At 43.8% G+C, this 18,188-nt stretch overlaps 1 protein-coding gene across 1 annotated transcript in view; it reads right to left on the reverse strand.

Moving 5' to 3' along the window:
• MMP24 (matrix metallopeptidase 24) overlaps positions 1–18,188 on the reverse strand; it is a gene marked incomplete at its 5' end in the record, with an annotated part of 47,659 nt that overhangs the window by 16,454 nt on the left and 13,017 nt on the right. The window contains 3 exons of the mRNA XM_080683660.1: positions 1,485–1,789; positions 3,668–3,784; positions 7,847–7,995. Of these exons, the coding sequence (XP_080539786.1) occupies positions 1,485–1,789; positions 3,668–3,784; positions 7,847–7,995 (571 nt within the window). The remainder of the gene's footprint in view (positions 1–1,484; positions 1,790–3,667; positions 3,785–7,846; positions 7,996–18,188) is intronic.

Below are 18,188 nucleotides of genomic sequence, written 5' to 3' on the forward strand. Positions count from 1 at the left end.
ACTATGTAAAAAGCACTTGACAGGGCCTTAGAATATTAACATGCTAGTTGTCTATTACAATCTAAAATAGAATAGAATAGGATCCTCTGTCCCTTTCTCCCCTAGACTCCTACTGCATTTTCTTGGCATTTCTGCTATATCCTCCAGTACAGGCTGCCTGTGACAGGGTAATTTAGGTACATATCTGTCTCTCTGACTTGACTCTGGACTTCCAGAGGGCAGAGACCATGTCTTTTTTTTTTTTTTTAATATATTTTATTGATTTTTTTAACAGAGAAGAAGGAAGAGGGATAGAGAGTTAGAAACATCGATGAGAGAGAAACATCGATCTGCTGCCTCCTGCACACCCCCGACTGGGGATGTGCCTGCAACCAAGGTACATGCCCTTGACTGGAATCGAACCTGGGACCCTTGAGTCTGCAGGCCGACGCTCTATTTACTGAGCCAAACCGGTTAGGGCTTTTTTTTTTTTTTTAATGTTTGGATCCCCTGGGTTGTGTATCATGTTTCATTAAAGTTGGAAGGAGCCCTAACCGGTTTGGCTCAGTGGATAGAGCATCAGCCTTCAGACTCAAGGGTCCCAGGTTCGATTCCGGTCAAGGGCATATACCTTGGTTGTGGGCACATCCCCAGTAGGGGGTGTGCAGGAGACAGCTGATCGATGTTTCTCTCTCATCGATGTTTCTAACTCTCTATCCCTCTCCCTTCCTCTCTGTAAAAAATTAATAAAATATATTTTAAAAAAAAAGTTGGAAGGGACCTCAGAGATCATCTAATCCAGTCTCTCATTTTACAGGTGAGGAGAGTGGGGGTGAATTAGTTGCCCCTAGAGACATAGCCAGGTGGTTGAACTATGGCACTGCCACTTATCTACCACCTATGACACTTGAATCCCAAACTCTTCAGTTAAAAATGATCTACACTTGCCTACTTACTAAACATGCGCCTTATGAGTAAATATAGATGAGGGACTCCTTTGCAACCTGAAGAGTATTGTTACTGTTACTGTACTAACTCTGGATCCATGTAATAGTGATTAAATCATAGTGATAGAGAGCAACTTATCCAAGGATGTTAGTTATTCACCCGTGAGGTTGACATAAGGGAGTGAGCCAGTCACGTCATCCCATAAGATGGCCTTTGAAGCTGTCATCAGTCAGGCCAGAGCCTACCACTTTCAGACCCCACATTCAGCTTTAATTATTTTTTAACCCTTTTCCCCAGCCCCTGATTCATTACTTTATCTTCTTATCCATGCTCCAACTCCTCCCTTCTGACTCAGCCCAGTTAGACCATTTACTAAGTGATCTCCATGGCCTTGACCCTGGTGGAGCACATGTTGAATATTATGAGGGGCAGGTTCTTAGTTCTTGGACAAGAAGCTCTAGAAACTAGGAACTCATCTCATCTACGGTATCCTCCAGGTTCTTCCTCAGGGCTTCTGAGAAACCCTGGATTGATCCCCTGTTCCCTCATTGCCTTACCATCATGGTTGGCGTTTCCTAATGTCCATGGCTCATCTGAATCAAAGTGAGTGTCTCCTCCAATTCCGGGACCAGGGAAGTAGGCATGAGCCAGGAATCCTCCTTCCCCATCAAATGGGGAACTGTCTCCATGGAAGCCAGAAGCAAAGAAGATCATGATGTCTGCCTCCTTCCGGTCACTTTTGATCTCATGGTATGGCACCTCTTCAAAGGTCAGTGGGGTCACCTTCTGCCACACATCAAAAGCCTGGCGAATAGCTTTCCGTGTGTCTAGCTCACCCACCTTTGGGGTGTAGTTGTGAATGCTGGTGAGAGAGGGGAAGGAATTAGAATAGGGAGTAACAGACAGTCAAAGACTAGCAGAGCTAAAAGGAACATCAGAGACCATATGGCCCAATAATCTTCAAATTTTGACACCTAGAATACTTCTTAGGTGCCCTAGGGGTTGAGGGAAAGGCCGAGTAGACAAGGCTCTGGGTCCCAAACCCTGCCTAAATCAGAGTATCTTTGCTTTAATCAGTGTTTTGTATTTAGTCTCTGACAAAGTCTGTGTTGAATATAGGATTTCTCTTCAATTTTTAGAAAAAAAAAGTTGGTGGATAGTAGTTTCTAAAATTTATGTTCTTCTGCCTGGCTGGTGTTGCTCAGTGGTTGAGTGTGTTGACCTATGAACCAAGAGGTCACAGTTTGATTCCTGGTCAGGGCACTTGCCTGGGTTGCGGGCTCCATCCCCAGTGGGGGACATGCAAGAGGTAGCTGATCGATGATTCTCTCTCATCATTGATGTTTCTTTCTCTTTTTTAAAATATATTTTTATTGATTTCAGAGAGGAAGGGAGAGGGAGAGAGAGATAGAAACATCAATGATGAGAATCATTTATCGGCTGCCTCCTGCACACCCCGCACTAGGGATTGAGCTTGCAACCCAGGCTCAATTTTATATATATATATATATATATATAAAATTTACATTCTCCCAATATATACAATATGTGCATTTATAAGAGTTATGAAAATAGTTAAACAGTGGAGAGTTTAAATGAAATGTCTCTTAAAAAAAAAACCCACACATTTGGCACCAATTACTGCTGGTCTACTTAAAAGCTGGTATAGGGCAGTGTATGATTTAATCAGTTATAGATTTAGCTATTTAAGGTTACTATATTCATATTGCATGGTTATCCACAATGGAGCATCACTGTTTCTGGATGTTCTGCCCCTTGAACACCTGGAACAAGGATTATTCACCCATTCCATAGGCAAGAAAACTGAGGCTCAGAGAAGTTGGGTGCTAGAAGTTAAGGTCAGGATTGCGTTAGAATTCAGTTCTTTTTCTTGATACACTCTACCTCTTCAGGAGACCCTAAGAGTCTATCCAGTTTCTAACCCAGATTCTTCAGTTTCTTTTTCTTGTCAGATTTCTACAAGAATCCTGTTCTGATCTCTACAGCTTGTCAACAGGAGAGCCCTTAGTTCCACTCTAAAATCTCTATCTTAAATCCTACCTCAGAACCCAGGAGTTCTACCTGAGATGGAATCAGAGTCTTGTGAGGTGCCAACCAGAGCCCACCTGAGCCTGCCCTATGTCTGGCTCTTGTCCCAGCCCCACTCTAAATTCAGATGTCCAAGAATGCTGTGATGGGCTCCATCATCCCTGCTCTTGATTGCTGGTGTGACTTGAAGACTGATCCTGCTCTGTCCTTGGTTTCCCTAGACAATCAGCGCATGACACTGTTGTGATTCAGGTCCCAGTTCTCTATAGTCCTTAAGAAACAACTGGAAACCTGTGCTGGGAATCTCGCATGAAGTCTACCAGACTAAGTGGTAAAGGGATGTAGATCACAGAGAGTGTCGTTTTTCAAGCGGTGATAGGAGAATGGGTTCAGCTATGGTTCTTTATCATAGCTAAAAGTTACTGAACAATCCATGCCCCACTTTCTCTAACTAAACATGATTGGAATGTAAACAGAACACAATGGAGAACCCCTAAAGGACCAAATAAATCTGAAGTTGAATACAGCATCCTCTGGAAGCCACAAGAATGACAAAGTCATAGGCTCTCAGCACCTGGCCCACGCCCTGACCACAGACCCACCTAAGGTGTCAACCTCTGAAACTCAGGCCAGGCAAAAAGAGAATGAAGGTGGAGCCAAAACCAGGGAGGAAGAGAGGAAGTCAAAGCACCTGTAGGTGATGTGTTTCTGCCTCCACTTCTGTCCAGTGAGGGCATAACGCTTGTTTCTCCGCCTACGGCTCAAGTGGGGGTGATCAGGGACACCACATCGGGGTTTCTTCATCCATCTGGGCAGAGAGAAGACACATACACACCTACACTGTGGTCACTGAGCACTCTAGGAAGATACTGCACAGTCCCCAGTCCCGGTTTGAACTGCAATGTGGGTCACTGGAACCCTGGCTTTAATGGGTTCCCCAATAGGAACACAATCGACTCATTCATTCATTCATTCACTCACTCACAAATGAATATGCAGAAACATTGCTGCATATGAGACTGGGAGTCAGGAGAATAAGCTTGATAGTTCCAGCTCTACCACTAATCATAGGAGCCTAGGCAAGCGACTGAATCAGCATGAGCCTCAGTTTCCTCATCTGCAACATGAAAATTCAAGTTCTTGCTGTGCTTAGGTCGTAGAGACCCTCAAAGGAGGGCATATATGTGAAAATACTCTGTAATGTTATTGAATCATGTCATTTCCTGGTTTAAAACCCTCCAGTGATCCCCCCAAACTTCTAGAATTAATTCAAACTCCCTACCTTGGCTCACAGGGCCCCATGTGATCTAGTCCCTGCCTACTTGTCTGATGACACCTTCAACCTTTTCTCCCTCATATATTCTGCTCCAGCCACAGTGACCTTCTTGCTGTGCCTTGAACATGCTAAGATTGTACCCACTGCAGGGTCTTGGCAATGGCTGTTCCCTCTGCTTGCAACACTCTTCTTCACATGGTTTGTTCCCTTCATTAAGGTGTCTGCTCCAATGTCACCCCTTCAGAGAGGACTTCCCTGCCCACCTTCTCTAAGTTTTATCCTGCTTAACTTTTCTTCATAGCATTTACCATTCATGGAAATTATATATTTGCATTTTTGTTTATTCTTTTTCTCTCCCACCAGATTCTAAGCCACATGAGGACAGGAACCGTGCCTGTACTCCCAGTGCCGGCACAGTGCCTGACACAGAAGGTGGTAAATAGTGGTTTGTCGAATGAGTGAGAACTGTTCAACAGTACAGTGGCGTAGCTTGGGAAGACAGCAAATGCCCTGTTGTTCAAAAAGTGGCTAAACAACTGTAGGACATGGAATGTAACTTTTAAATTTATTAGTCTGTTGCCTCTAGTAAATGGGAAAATCTTTGAGGACAGGAACTGTATCATATTCATCACTGTTTCCCCAGAAGTTAACCCAGTGCCTGGAACTAAAATAAATCCTGATAACTGTTTATTACCAGGTAAAGTTATATCAGGGAACAGTAAGCCTTGGACATCATTGGGGATATGAAAAAGGGGCCAGGGTAGAAGATTTAAAAGCTCATGGCTGATTGGGGCCCAGGCCATCCAAGTCCCTGCTGGCCTAATGACTATCTCACTAAACTATAGCTTGGGATTGCCAGAAGGGAAAACAGTCTGACCTCATTTGCAGTTGTTGAAAGCAGTTGCCACTGGCAATATAGAAAAGAGGCAGAATATTATAACCAAATACAATACAGTGTCTACATCATCTACAGTGTCCTATACTCAGAAATCAATAATGAAAAACACAATAATAACAATACCATGCATTGGAATAAAAATTGATAATTTTCACAGTGTTTACATTAAAATTTTTTTTTTCTGATTCTCAATACAACTTTGTGAGGTAACCAGAAATTATTTATTTTCTGCATTATAGGTGAGGGAAAAGAGACACAGATAAATTGAGTAACTTGCAAAATATAACAAAACGGTGAGGCGGGGCTGGAACTTAGTTGAATGAATAAGTGAACTATTAATTTTCATGCTTAGCACAAGGTGGGGCTAAAGGAACTGTTTGTTGAATGAATGAATGAATGAGTGAATGAATGAATGAGTGAATGACTAATGTGTGACATTTTCCAAGGTAGGCACTCAAAAATAATACTTTGAATTGCTAATCTAGCTTCCTTTCACTGACAGTCCCTGGGAAAAGAACCAGGAGCCATCTCTGCACTGGCAAGGCCTGGAAGGTTCCCCAGGGGGGAAAAAGGCCCAGAGAAGGCAGTGGACTGCCCAAGGCCACAGAGCTGGAGCCAAAACTAAGGTCTCTAAATTTTACCCCAACACCCTCCCCATTCTTTTTTAAATACATTTTTTATTGATTTTTTTTACAGAGAGGAAGGGGGAGGGATAGAGAGTTAGAAACATCGATGAGAGAGAAACATCAATCAGCTGCCTCCTGCACACCCCCTACTGGGGATGTGCCCACAACCAAGGTACATGCCCTTGACCGGAATCAAACCTGGGACCCTTGAGTCCGCAGGCCGACGCTCTATCTACTGAGCCAAACTGGCTAGGGCCACCCTCCCCATTCTTTTTTTAAGTAGAACTGCCTTCTTCCTTTCCATGCCTCCAAATCAGCATTCCCCACCTTCCTGCAAACAGGGGGTGGGGCAGAACCGCAAGTGGGAAATGCCATCCTCCTCCCTTAGATCATTCCCTCTGCCTCCTCCTCTTGTGTCCACCTGCCACACTCTGAACTCTGTCCAACAGGCCTGGGGCTTTCTGGAACAGAGTAAAACCCAAGGCCAGGTGGTACCTCAGCAGAGACACCAGTGCTTCTGCCCCAGGATGCACTGCCATGAGCCCTGCACAAAGCCCTCAAAATAACCTCTGCTTTGAAAGGTGGCCGGGTCCTCTCTAACCAGCTCACTCATGGGGCCACAGGGCTAAGGAGTCCATTGTACTCCCAGCATCACAGGAGCAGTCTAATGTATTATCTCAGAATTCCACAGTCTCACAATCAGAGAATCCAAGGAATAGAAAACATTTGGACAGAATGTTAGGATCATAAAACCCCACACTCACCAAATTTTAAAAGCTTAGACACTCAGAACAATGGAATCTAGAATTTGAGAGTCATAATTCAACACCCCCCCCCCCCCCCCCCCGCCATTTGCAAATGAACAAGCTGAAGCCCAGAGAGATGATTCTCTCACGGAGTGACTCATCCAAGGGGTGGATAGATCCTGGCTCCTCAATTGGGTGGATTTTCTGTTCTTTCACCAAATACCTTCCCCACATCCTCATCCAACCCCGCTCTCTCCTCCACCTGAGATCAGGGTCCAACCCCCCACCTCCTTTCTTATGACTTCATGGTGTTAATGGCTTTTCTTAAACAGCTTCAATAACTTCCATGGCTATTTCTTAAACAAACTGAAGCATGCCCAACTCTCTTCAAACTTAAACAAAATTCATTCCTCTCTAGCTACCATCTATTCCTCCCTTTCACTATTAAGCTTCTTGAAAGTTTTCTTACATTTGCCATCTCTACTCCTCACCTCCCCTCCCCACTGCAATCTAATTTTGTCTCCACCACTCCTCAGAGCTTACAATGGCCTCTTTGTTTCCAAACTCAGCAGACACATTTCAGGTTCCTATTTTACCAGCCTGCAGCAGCTGAGCTCATTTGCCATTCCCACCTTCACTGCCATAACATCACAACCCCAGGCTCCTTAAACCTCTCTGTCTGCTCCTTCTCAGCTTGTTTTGAGGGGCTCCATCCCTGGCACTCTTCTCTTCCTCCTCTTTATACTCTCCCTGAGCCATCTCGACCATCCTCGTGGCTGGTTTGTTGTTACCTCTTCAGTGTCTCCCTGAAACTCAGTGTTTCCTCTGAGTCCTAGACTGATGTAGCCAGATGACTATTAGTCACTAAATGGTAAGCCTCTGGGAGGCAGGGATCATAGGATCAAGCACAAGCACTCAGCAAACACTTGATAAATGGAAAAAGTGTTGTCAACTTTTTTTCAAGTGTTCTCTGCATCAAGTGTCTATCTCAGGGAATGCTAGAGGGATGACTCATAGAACCACCAGTTCCAGAGTCAGAGGAAATCTAAAATAATCTATAGCTAAACCCCTTGCTGTGCTGATAAGGAAGCCTAGGCCCCAAAGGGTTAAGTGACTTGTCGAAGGTCACACAGCACGTTTGTGGCAGAGCACATCCCCAGCTCACATAGGAAAGGGCACCTGGGGTGTTGCCTTCCAGGATGACACTGAAGAGTAAAGGTAAGGAAGGTAGGATGGGCATGGTGTATACATGAGGCCATGACAAATGTGAACCTAAATGTAAGTCCAGAAATTTCAAAGGCACAATGTCCTATGCAAATCTTACTCGATTGTTGTCTGATCCAACACACCGGTGACTGGGATCCCGTAAAACTGCTGCATAGTGGAGACAGCTGACTGTAAGGCCTTCCCTGAGTGCAACGCAGATGCCCGTGAATCATAGGGAAGCAGATAGCCATAGGACTTTAACCAGTTCTGAAAGACATGTGAAAGGAAAGGATGCATTATGCTGGAGAAGCCTCTGTTCTACCTGGGCAGAGATCTGCCCTTGAAATGGATCATTTTACCCAGGGGACTTGAGGACTCATGTTCTGATTTCTTCCTCCTTGACTCTCTCCTGAAGACATGCAAATTTATCTCCCGAAAACACAGCTCTTGTTGGCTTACTCTCCTGCTATAAACCTTTCACTGGATCTCTACTGGCTACAGAATAAAGATTAAATTTGCATTCAAGGCTTTCTACTATCCTGACTCTTTGCTCATCTATTGAGTGGTTTCCACTGACAGATGTGACATACGACTAGACATGCGAGGGCACAAGAACAGTTCATTTTCTGAAAGAGACTGGCCTTCCAGAAACCTATTTGTCTAAAGCCAGAGTTTGATGAAGAATTATGCTGTAGAATATTTACTGGCATGAGATTATATATATTCTTTACTGCTAACCCCTCCTGAAAAGCAAGCCATTAAAAACAAATATAAACAAAACTATATTGATATTTAATTTAAATATCAATACATAAACATATGCATAGAAAAGCCTATAAGGGCACAATAATAGTATGATTATATAAGAGAATTTCTTATTTTTAATAAATACACACTGAAGTATTTAGGTTTACATAAGGGTGTATCATATCTGCAACTCTTTCTTAAACGAGCTCAGGAAAAAAAATAGAGGAAACAGATGTAGTAAAATGTTAATAGTTGGGGAATCAGGTGAAAGGTATTCAGGAATTCTTTGTCCTATTCTTGAAAACTTTTCTGAAAATCTGAAATAATGTCAAAAATTTTATATAAAAGAGAATAAATAATCCTTTGTTATAGTATCTTGGGGGACTTCTTTTTTTGCTCTTTTCTTTTTTCTAAGTTTTATGTATGGAGTCATTAAAAATAAAAAGGAGAAAAATGGGCAAGAGAATCTGAAGTAGCTTGGATGATGAAGCTCAAACAAAGCAATGAATCTGAAAGGCAGCGAAGTAAAGACAATTATTCCCACTAATGAGCATGAGGGGATGGAAGCCTGAAGAAACCAGAGCACCAGGAAACACTTGTGGCATCAATTGGAGAATGAGAAAAACATCCATGTCTTTCCTGAATCTATAAGCATTTACAGGAGCCTCCTGCGTGCTTGTCTCTAAGCCAGACAGAACCCGTGCCCATCCACAGAGGATTGTCCTGAACACCAGGTGAGCTCATGGAAGAAAAAGAATGTAGGCAACCATATTATTCCCTTTCTATCTATAGTTTTTGTTTCTTGTTTCTATATGAACAGTCTTATTGTGGATATGCCTGTTATTACAAGTCAAATCAAACCATTTTTGGAAGGGGGCAAACCAGAAACTATAAATAATTATTTACTTTACCAAAGGTGACTAACGTATCTACTGTCTTGTGATAAAATCCATTGGATTGATTAAAAACAGCATGGCTCAGTGGCTGAGTGTCAACCTATAAACCAGGAGATCACATTCAATTCTGGTCTGGGCATATGCCTGGGTTGCTGACTTGATCCCCAATAGGGGGCGGGTGCAGAAGGCAGCCAATCAATGATTCTCTTTCATCATTGATGTTTCTCTCTCCCTCCCTCTTCCTCTCTGAAAGTAATAAAGATATATATTTTTAAAAAACACAAAAACAGCCCGGCCAGCATGGCTCAGTGTTTGAACGTTGACCTATGAACCAGGACGTCATGGTTTGATTCCTGGTCAGGGCACATGCCCAGGTTGCGGGCTCCATCCCCAGTATGGGGCATGCAGGAGGCAGCTGATCAATGATTCTCATCATTAATGTCCTATCCCTCTCTCTCTCCCTTCATCTCTGAAAACAATAAAAAATATACTTTAAAAAAATCCAATGTGTACAGGGTTCTATGGGAGAACAAAAGAAGGGTGTCTTAGCCACATGGGGGGCAGGGACAGAGAGAAAGGAGAGTTTTGGGGAGGCCTCTGAGTGGAGATGGGATCAGAGCTGTTTTGGTGGATATAGCATGTGCAAATGTCTGGAGCTGTGAGGGAGCATGGCACATTCTGAACAGTCTTTAAAATGGCTACAACTTGGGGGAGGGCTGTGTGGTGATGAGTAGAGAGGGTTGGTTGGAAAGGAAGAAAGTGGAGAGGTGATATACAGGGTGTGGCAAAAGTAGGTTTACAGTTGTTTGTATGGAAAATAATATAAGAATAAACCTTGTGTTTCGAGTACTCACAACTGTAAATCTGTGTTTGCCCCACCCTGTATAATAATCTATTTACCAAATGGACAAATTACAGAGAATCACTTGTGACTTGATGGTGGCCTATGATCAGCCAAAAAAATTGAGCTTCCATTTCCTTATTTGTAAAATGTAAACAATAATTCCTCCTCCCCAGATGGTTATTAAGATGAAATGAACAAATGCACCTGACATAATCACTCAAAAGGTGTGTGTTACCTCATTCTTTGGATAACATGCATGTTGAAATCTAGTCATCTCGCCTTCCCACATTCTCCCTGCACCAAGAGCTAGTCCTGCTGGGTCCGTTGAAGGCAGTACATTGTTATGGCCAAGCCTACTTGCTATCAGGGGACCTAAGGGCATAACCTCTCAACAGTCCTGGGAGCACTGCCCATGGGAAACATCAGCTGACTTGAATTGTGTGCTCTTTACCCTGTTTCTCAACTTCTTGGGACCAAACACAATCACTTCTATCAAACTTTAGCTTAAGGAAAATTATTTCCCTACAGGAGATTCTGTATGTTTTTTTGGTTTCAGAAAATGAATACTGGGTAACCAGTGGTTTTCCTTTTTGGCCTTTCTGCCAGGAATCTTTCAGCCAAATTTGTAGCATAAGTGTTGAACACGGTGATGCTTGGAAGTAGCTATTATTTTTTTCATCTTTCTGACCACTACGGTATGTTTCATCCTTAAAAGTCTTACTTAGGAACATTGTTTCAATCTGTAAACTGCTGAGAGCCCTTCCACAAAGAGGTATGGTACAAATTGAAAATAAACCCAATTCCTCTCTAAAAACCCAGCTAAAATGAATTATGGCATTTGGGAAATGGCTGGGGCTCCTTGGACAGATACTGTTGACAAACCAGTCAGCCAACTGATTGTTTTTTGATTACCTACCTCTATACTAGCATGGAATTTAAGAATCTTCTCCCCTCCTGCTCTCATTACTGCTTATGGTAGGAGGTAGGGAACAGGGAACTTTTAGCATAAATCCACTCCAGCCTTCTAGGGCTTCGGGAAATTAAAAGTATCTCCTCCTCAGTAAAGGGCAGGCTGACTTACCCAGATCCTTTTCTGGGACACTCCAGCAAGAAGCATCTCAAAGCCAATCGGATCCATTATGAAGGTCTCAGAGTCTATCTCAGAAGCTACAGGAGTTAAGATCTAAGCACTCAAGTCCTAGGTAAATGTCTGGGTCGGGACCAAACATGGGAATGGATCAGCCTTCTCTGGGTTCTGCTTCCCTTCCATGTTCACTGGAGACAATCCTCAGAACTCAGGGGCAGGCGCCTATGAAGGGAAGTGGGAGCAGGAGGGGCTGGTCAAATGACAGCTCTACACCAGGGAACAGGGCACTGAGCTTGGACCTGGTGCATGCCCATGAGCATATGCACATGTGTGTGTTAGAGGGTAGGAGGCCAAGGACTATGGATTAGCCACCAGACAATCCCAACTGCTGCTGCTAAACTCTGTCTCTGCCACTCACTTGTTCTGCGACCCAGGCAGTTCTCTGACTGCTCTGGGCAGAAGCCTCTGATGTTGGAGCAAGTCTTCTAAACTCTAGTCATAGCAATTCCAAAACATTTCCTGCCCTTTCACACTTCCAGGCTGCTCTTACAAAGCCCATTCTCTTTATGTGTGTGAGCAAACTCATCCTTCAGGTCTAGCTGAAATGTCATCTCCTTTGGTAAACCTTCCTTAACTCTCCTGGGCAGAGCTAGTGAGTGCCCTGTTTGCTCCCGAAGCGCCTTACTTTTCTACCATTCTAAGCACAACTACCACAGTGTGTCACACCTGATGGTTGACATGTTTTCCTCACTAGATTGAGTTCCTGAGGAGCAGAGGCTCATAATTATTTTTGTATTTGCTATGGTACTTAGCACAGTAAATAATGAATGAATAGATGAATAGTTCGTCTAGGAGGCAAAGTCTGGGTACCAAAAAAGGAATTTCATCTTGGCAAGGTTTAATGAGTAATGTACATGAAAGCACCAAGCATAATTCTTGGTATCTATTAGAGGTTGAAAAAAACATTTGCTTAAATTCAATCTATTGTAGTTTGACTTCTTTGTTTAAAGATGCAATAGGCTCCATTGTCCCATCTGGAAAAAAAAATTCACTAAAGGAAAAATCCCCATTCAGTTTTAAACAAAATGACCCACCTTTCATTTTTTGCACCTGGATCCATTAATCAACATCACCAGCCACATCGTAAGTCTGACCTTTACAGCTCAGTTAACCAACTCTAAGATGTCTGTCACCCTTTAAGTGCTGAAAGAGGTGTAAACCCGGAGGAAAGTGAGAAAAGTCTCAGAGCACAGAGCAGGGACCAAAATAGCTGGGCTGAACCAAAGATGTACTAGTAGCGATCACAGACAGTAGAGTATGATTGGTCTGCTGGCCACAAGGTGGGATTTTGTTCTTGAGAAGCCAAAGCGGAGACATTCAGAATTAGTGGTAGACAAAGGAGAGAGCAGAGAATAACAAGGAGAAAAAATGTGGCCCAAAGAGGGAAGAGAGTGGCAGACAGCAGAGGTGGTGGTAAGATTAGAAGGGGCAATGGAGGCAGCAAGAAGCAGACCAACTGGTGGTGGTGCTGTTTGCTCTTGGAAAACAGACATGATCATGGGTGGGGAAGTAGGGGGGTGTGGGGAGGGAGAGAAAGATGTATCAGTTAAAATCGTGTGAACTCCTGGAGGTATGCTGGAGCATCACACCTGGTTGGATGGGAGCTCAAACCACTGTAAGACCTGGAGAAGGAATGGGAGATTGGTCAGGATCAGGTGTGTGATCAGAAATGTGGTGGGGAAGGTGTTATCAAAAAGGCCAGAGGTGACATTTATTAAAAAGGACTAGGCAGGAAGGTGTCAAATTTGAAAGCATGGACTAGAATGAGGGAGAAAGAATAAAGGAATTTGATCAAAGTGTTTGGGCAACCAAGGCCATAATCTAGGGTGATGATCTAGAGCAGCCTTGGGCAAACTACGGCCCGCGGGCGGATCCGGCTCTTCTATCCGGTTCTCTTGCTCTCCCCTCCACTCCTTTACTTTGAATTTATATTAGTTCACACAAACACTCCATCCATGCTTTTGTTCCGGCCCTCCGGTCCAGTTTAAGAACCCACTGTGGCCCTCGAGTCAAAAGGTTTGCCCACCCCTGATCTAGAGTGACAGGAACAAGGAATTGGTCTCAACAAGCACAGGAGGTCCAAGTCCGGTTCTAGAGGCTGCATGTGTAGAGGGACAGTGGCAAACTAGAGCATGACTAAGGGAGAGTGGCCAGGAAGGCCAGGGAACCAGGAACCATGTTCTGTGAGGAAAAGTGAGGCTTTGTAGGCTGAAGAAGAGAGCTGCAGGGGACATGACAGTCTTCAAAGGTCAAATGGCTATGGATGAAGGAGATTTATATTCTGGTTGGCACAGTGCAAAACCAAGACTGGCATGGAGACAACAGGATATAGATCTTGACTCATATAAGAAACAACTTTTCAACAGAGATGTTCTAATTATAAGGACAATTATAATAAGGTAGCTACGATTTTTAGAACACCTACTATATACCTGGCATTGCGCTAGGCACTCTAGAATGTGATGACCCCACGAGGTAGGAATTATGATCCCTGAATTGCAGATGAGGAAACTGAGGTTCAGAGAGGTTAAGTAATCACCCAGAACACAAAGCTAGTAAGTGGCAGGATTCAAACCCAGATATATCTGAAACCAGGCACTCCTTCCTTATCACACAATGCTGTAATCATGTGTTGATTCACGCGTTTCTTCTTCTTGACTATACAGTGCCTGATGGCAGGGCCAGTCTGTCTTCTTCATCATTGTATCCCCACACCTAGCCCAGGGCCTGTCATAGATACATATTTATTGAATGAAGATGAGTTGATGTGTTCAGGGTCAGAACCAGTTATAGAGCAGGGTTTCTCAGTCTCAGCACTATTGATACTTAGGGCCAGATAATTCTGTTACAGTGGGGGGCTGTCCTGTGCACTTTAGGGTGTTTAGCAGCATCCTTGGCCTCTACCACTAGATGCCAGATGTCTCAGACATTGCTGAAAGTTTCCCTGAGGTAAACAAAATTGCCCCCAATTGAGAACCACTACTATAAAAGGATTCTTATATAAGGCTGCCTTGAATATCCTCTAAGGGTCCTTTCAACCCTAACTTCTGTTTTAGGGGAAGCATAGGCATTCAGTCAATAGCCTCTTGGGATGAGGTTCAGAGTGAGAGCTGGTTTTCTTATTTGGGCAGGTGGCCATGAGCAGGCTTGATGTAGGATGTAGAGAGCAGTGAAGAGCGAGACAGCTGAGTGCATGTTCAGGGTCAGGGTTCAGAGTGTACACTGTGGAGACAAACTGTGCTGGGTTCAAATCCTAATTCTTTCATTTACTTGTTACATGACCTTAGGCAAATCATCCAGCCTCTCTACTGCTTACTTCCCTCATCCGCATCATGTCATTAGCAAGTGGCTCATGGAGTGGTTGTGAAATTAAGTAACATAATGTGTGGTATTAAGAACTCAGCAAAAGATAGCAATAATAATAATGACTAATGACTATCATTTTCCTGGTAGGTGACAAACAACTCTAATCACCTCACTGTACTGTAGCCCCAAACACTAAGAATGTAGTTCCTCGGTGTGTAGTCCTGTGTGTCATGGGTTGTCAGTATTGCATCATCTGGGGAGCTTGTTCAAATTGCATATTCCTAAACCTGAGCCTCGATCTACGGTACTAAATCAGAGACTCTGAGGTTGGGAACTGGGGATCTGTACCTCAGGTGTTTCTGCTGCCTACTAAAGTTTGAGAACCACTACAGTAAGGACCTTTGGGAGTGATGACCTGGTGCCATGAAGAAATGTGTCACCTCTAATTTACTAAGGCAGAAAGAATGTTACCCACTTAGAAAAGCCAGCACCTACCCTCTGAGCCTCAGTTCTGCTCTCACCTTTGGGTCCTTTGCCTGCCTATCTCCTGGGCCAGTCCTAACTTCAGCAAACAGCCCATCAGAACCCCAACCTTGAGATTCCATTGTGTCATTGCATAGTAGCATTAAGAGTGGCCCAAGATCATCCTTCCCCATCCATTGCCACATTAGCTCAGTCCTTACAATTGGGTGTTTGCCTCAGTTCCCCGGTCTGGTACTCAGGTCTTAAGCTGAGATTGCTATGATCCTAATCTGTTTCTCAGAGTCTCAGATTCCTTGCCTGGTTCTCAGTCTCTTCCAGAGAGTGAGATTCTAGTCCAGCCGTGGGCAAACTACGGCCCGCGGGCCGGATCCGGCTGTTCTATCCGGTTCTCTTGCTCTCCCCTCCGCTCCTTTACTTTGAATTTATATTAGTTCACACAAACACTCCATCCATGCTTTTGTTCCGGCCCTCCGGTCCAGTTTAAGGACCCATTGTGGCCCTCGAGTCAAAAAGTTTGCCCACCCCTGCCTAGTCCCTAACTTCTTTTTTTTTTTTAATTTTTTTAAAAAAATACATTTTATTGGTATTTTACAGAGAGGAAAGGAGAGGGATAGAAAGCTAGAAACATCGATGAGAGAGAAACATCGATCAGCTGCCTCCTGCACACCTCCCACTGGGGATGTGCCCGCAACCAAGGTACATGCCCTTGACCGGAATCGAACCCGGGACCCTTCAGTCCGCAGGCCGACGCTCTATCCACTGAGCCAAACTGGTTTCGGCAGTAGTCCCTAACTTCTATTGCCTAACTTTGCTCTTTTCAGCTGAGTATCCTGGTGCAAATTACCCAACTTCTTTTTGTCTGTTAAATAGAGGATGATAAAAGAAGGCTTGTTAGGCCTGGCTGGTGTGGCTCCGTGGTTGAGCATCAACCTATGAACCAGGAAGTCATGGTTCGATTCCGGGCAGGGCACGTGCCCAGGCTGCAGGCTCAATTCCCAGTGTGGGGCATGCAGGAACTGATCAATGATTCTCTCTCATCATTGATGTTTCTCTCTCTCTCTCTCCCTCTCCCTTCCTCTCTGAAATCAATAAAAAAATATTTTTTAAAAACGGGCTTGTTGATATCAAACCAAGATAGCAGCATAGGTAAACACCTAAACTGCTGCCTTGCACAACAATTTCAAAACTACAACTAAAAGACAAAATGGACATCATCCAGAACCACAGGAAGGCTGGCTGAGTGGAAATTCTACAACTAGAAAGAAAGAGAAAAGCACACTGAGACTCAGAGGAGATGCAGGAGGCAGGGGTATTGAGATGCATGCACGGAGAGGGCTGGCAACTGAGTGCGTGGCTGGCTTTCTCAAGCAGGAGGGAGACAAAAGCTCCCGACTGCGCTGAACTCCAGTTCCGGGTGAGACTCTGAGGACCCAGACTCATTCGGGGAGAAACTGGACTGTCCGGCAACAGGCGAAACTCATGGGCAGCTTTCTCTCAGAGGTGCTTGCAGCAATTACCACAGGACACTGAGACACAGGGGCCTATTAGGGCAGGGCTGACAGGAAACAAATGCTGTCTGCTCTGCCCTGAGACTCTGCCCCATCCAAGCTGAGCACAGAGGCTTTTGCAAGTCTTTTTTTTTTTTAATTTAATAAATCTTTATTGTTCAGATTATTACAATTGTTCCTCTTTTTTCCCCCATAGCTCCCCTCCACCGTTCCCACGCCACCCTCTGCCCTTACCTCCCCACCACTGTCCTCATCCATAGGTGTACGCTTTTTGTCCAGTCTCTTCCCGCACCTCCCACACCCCTTTTGCCCTGAGAATTGTCAGTCCACTCCCTTTCTATGCCCCTGATTCTATTATATTCACCAGTTTATTCTGTTCATCAGATTTTTAATTCACTTGATTTTTAGATTCACTTGTTGATAGACATGTATTTGTTGTTCATAATTTTTATCTTTACCTTTTTCTTCTTCTTCTTCTTCTTCTTCTTCTTAAAGAACACCTTTCAGCATTTCATATAATACTGGTTTGGTGGTGATGAACTCCTTTAGCTTTTTCTTATCTGTGAAGCTCTTTATCTGACCTTCAATTCTGAATGATAGCTTTGCTGGGTAGAGTAATCTTGGTTGTAGGTTCTTGCTATTCATCACTTTGAATATTTCTTGCCACTCCCGTCTGGCCTGCATAGTTTCTGTTGAGAAATCAGCTGACAGTCTTATGGGTGCTCCCTTGTAGGTAATTAACTGTTTTTCTCTTGCGGCTTTTAATATTCTCTCTTTGTCTTTTGCTCTTGGCATTTTAATTATGATGTGTCTTTGTGTGGTCCTCTTTGGATTCCTTTTGTTTGGGGTTCAGTGCGATTCCTGGATTTGTAAGTCTATTTCTTTCACCAGGTGGGGGAAGTTTTTGGTCATTATTTCTTCAAATAGGTTTTCAGTATCTTGCTCTCTCTCTTCTTCTGGCATCCCCATAATTCGGATGTTGGTATGCTTGAGGTTGTCCCAGAGGCTCCTTACACTATCTTCATATTTTTGGATTCTTTTTTTCTTTTTTCTTTTCCAGTTGGGTGTTTTTTGCTTCTTTGTATTTCAACTCTTTGACTTGATTCTTGCAATCCTCTAGTCTGCATTTAGGTCTCTGTATATTTTTTTTTTTTATTTCAGTCAGTGTAAGTTTAATTTCTAGTTGGTCCTTTTTCATATCCTCGAGGGTCTCACTAAATTTATTGGCCTTTTCTAGAAAATTCTTGAAAAACCTTATAACCATGGTTTTGAACTCTATATCCAGTCATTTGCTTTCCTGCATTTCTTTCATTTGTGATCTATTTCTTTGTCTCTGCATTTTCACTGCTTCCCTGAGTTGGTAGAGTGGCTTTGTGTGGTAGGTTTCCTCTAGGGCCCAGTGGCTCAGCCTCCCCAGTTACCTGAGGTGGACACTCTTGGTGCACCCCTTTGTGGGCTGTGTGCTCAGCCTTGTTGTAGTTAAGTCTTGATTGTTGTTGGTATCATTGGGAGGAATTGACCTCCAGGCC

This window comes from Plecotus auritus (assembly GCF_963455305.1).
Source record: "Plecotus auritus genome assembly, chromosome: 8".
Classification (NCBI taxonomy): Eukaryota; Metazoa; Chordata; class Mammalia; order Chiroptera; family Vespertilionidae; genus Plecotus; species Plecotus auritus.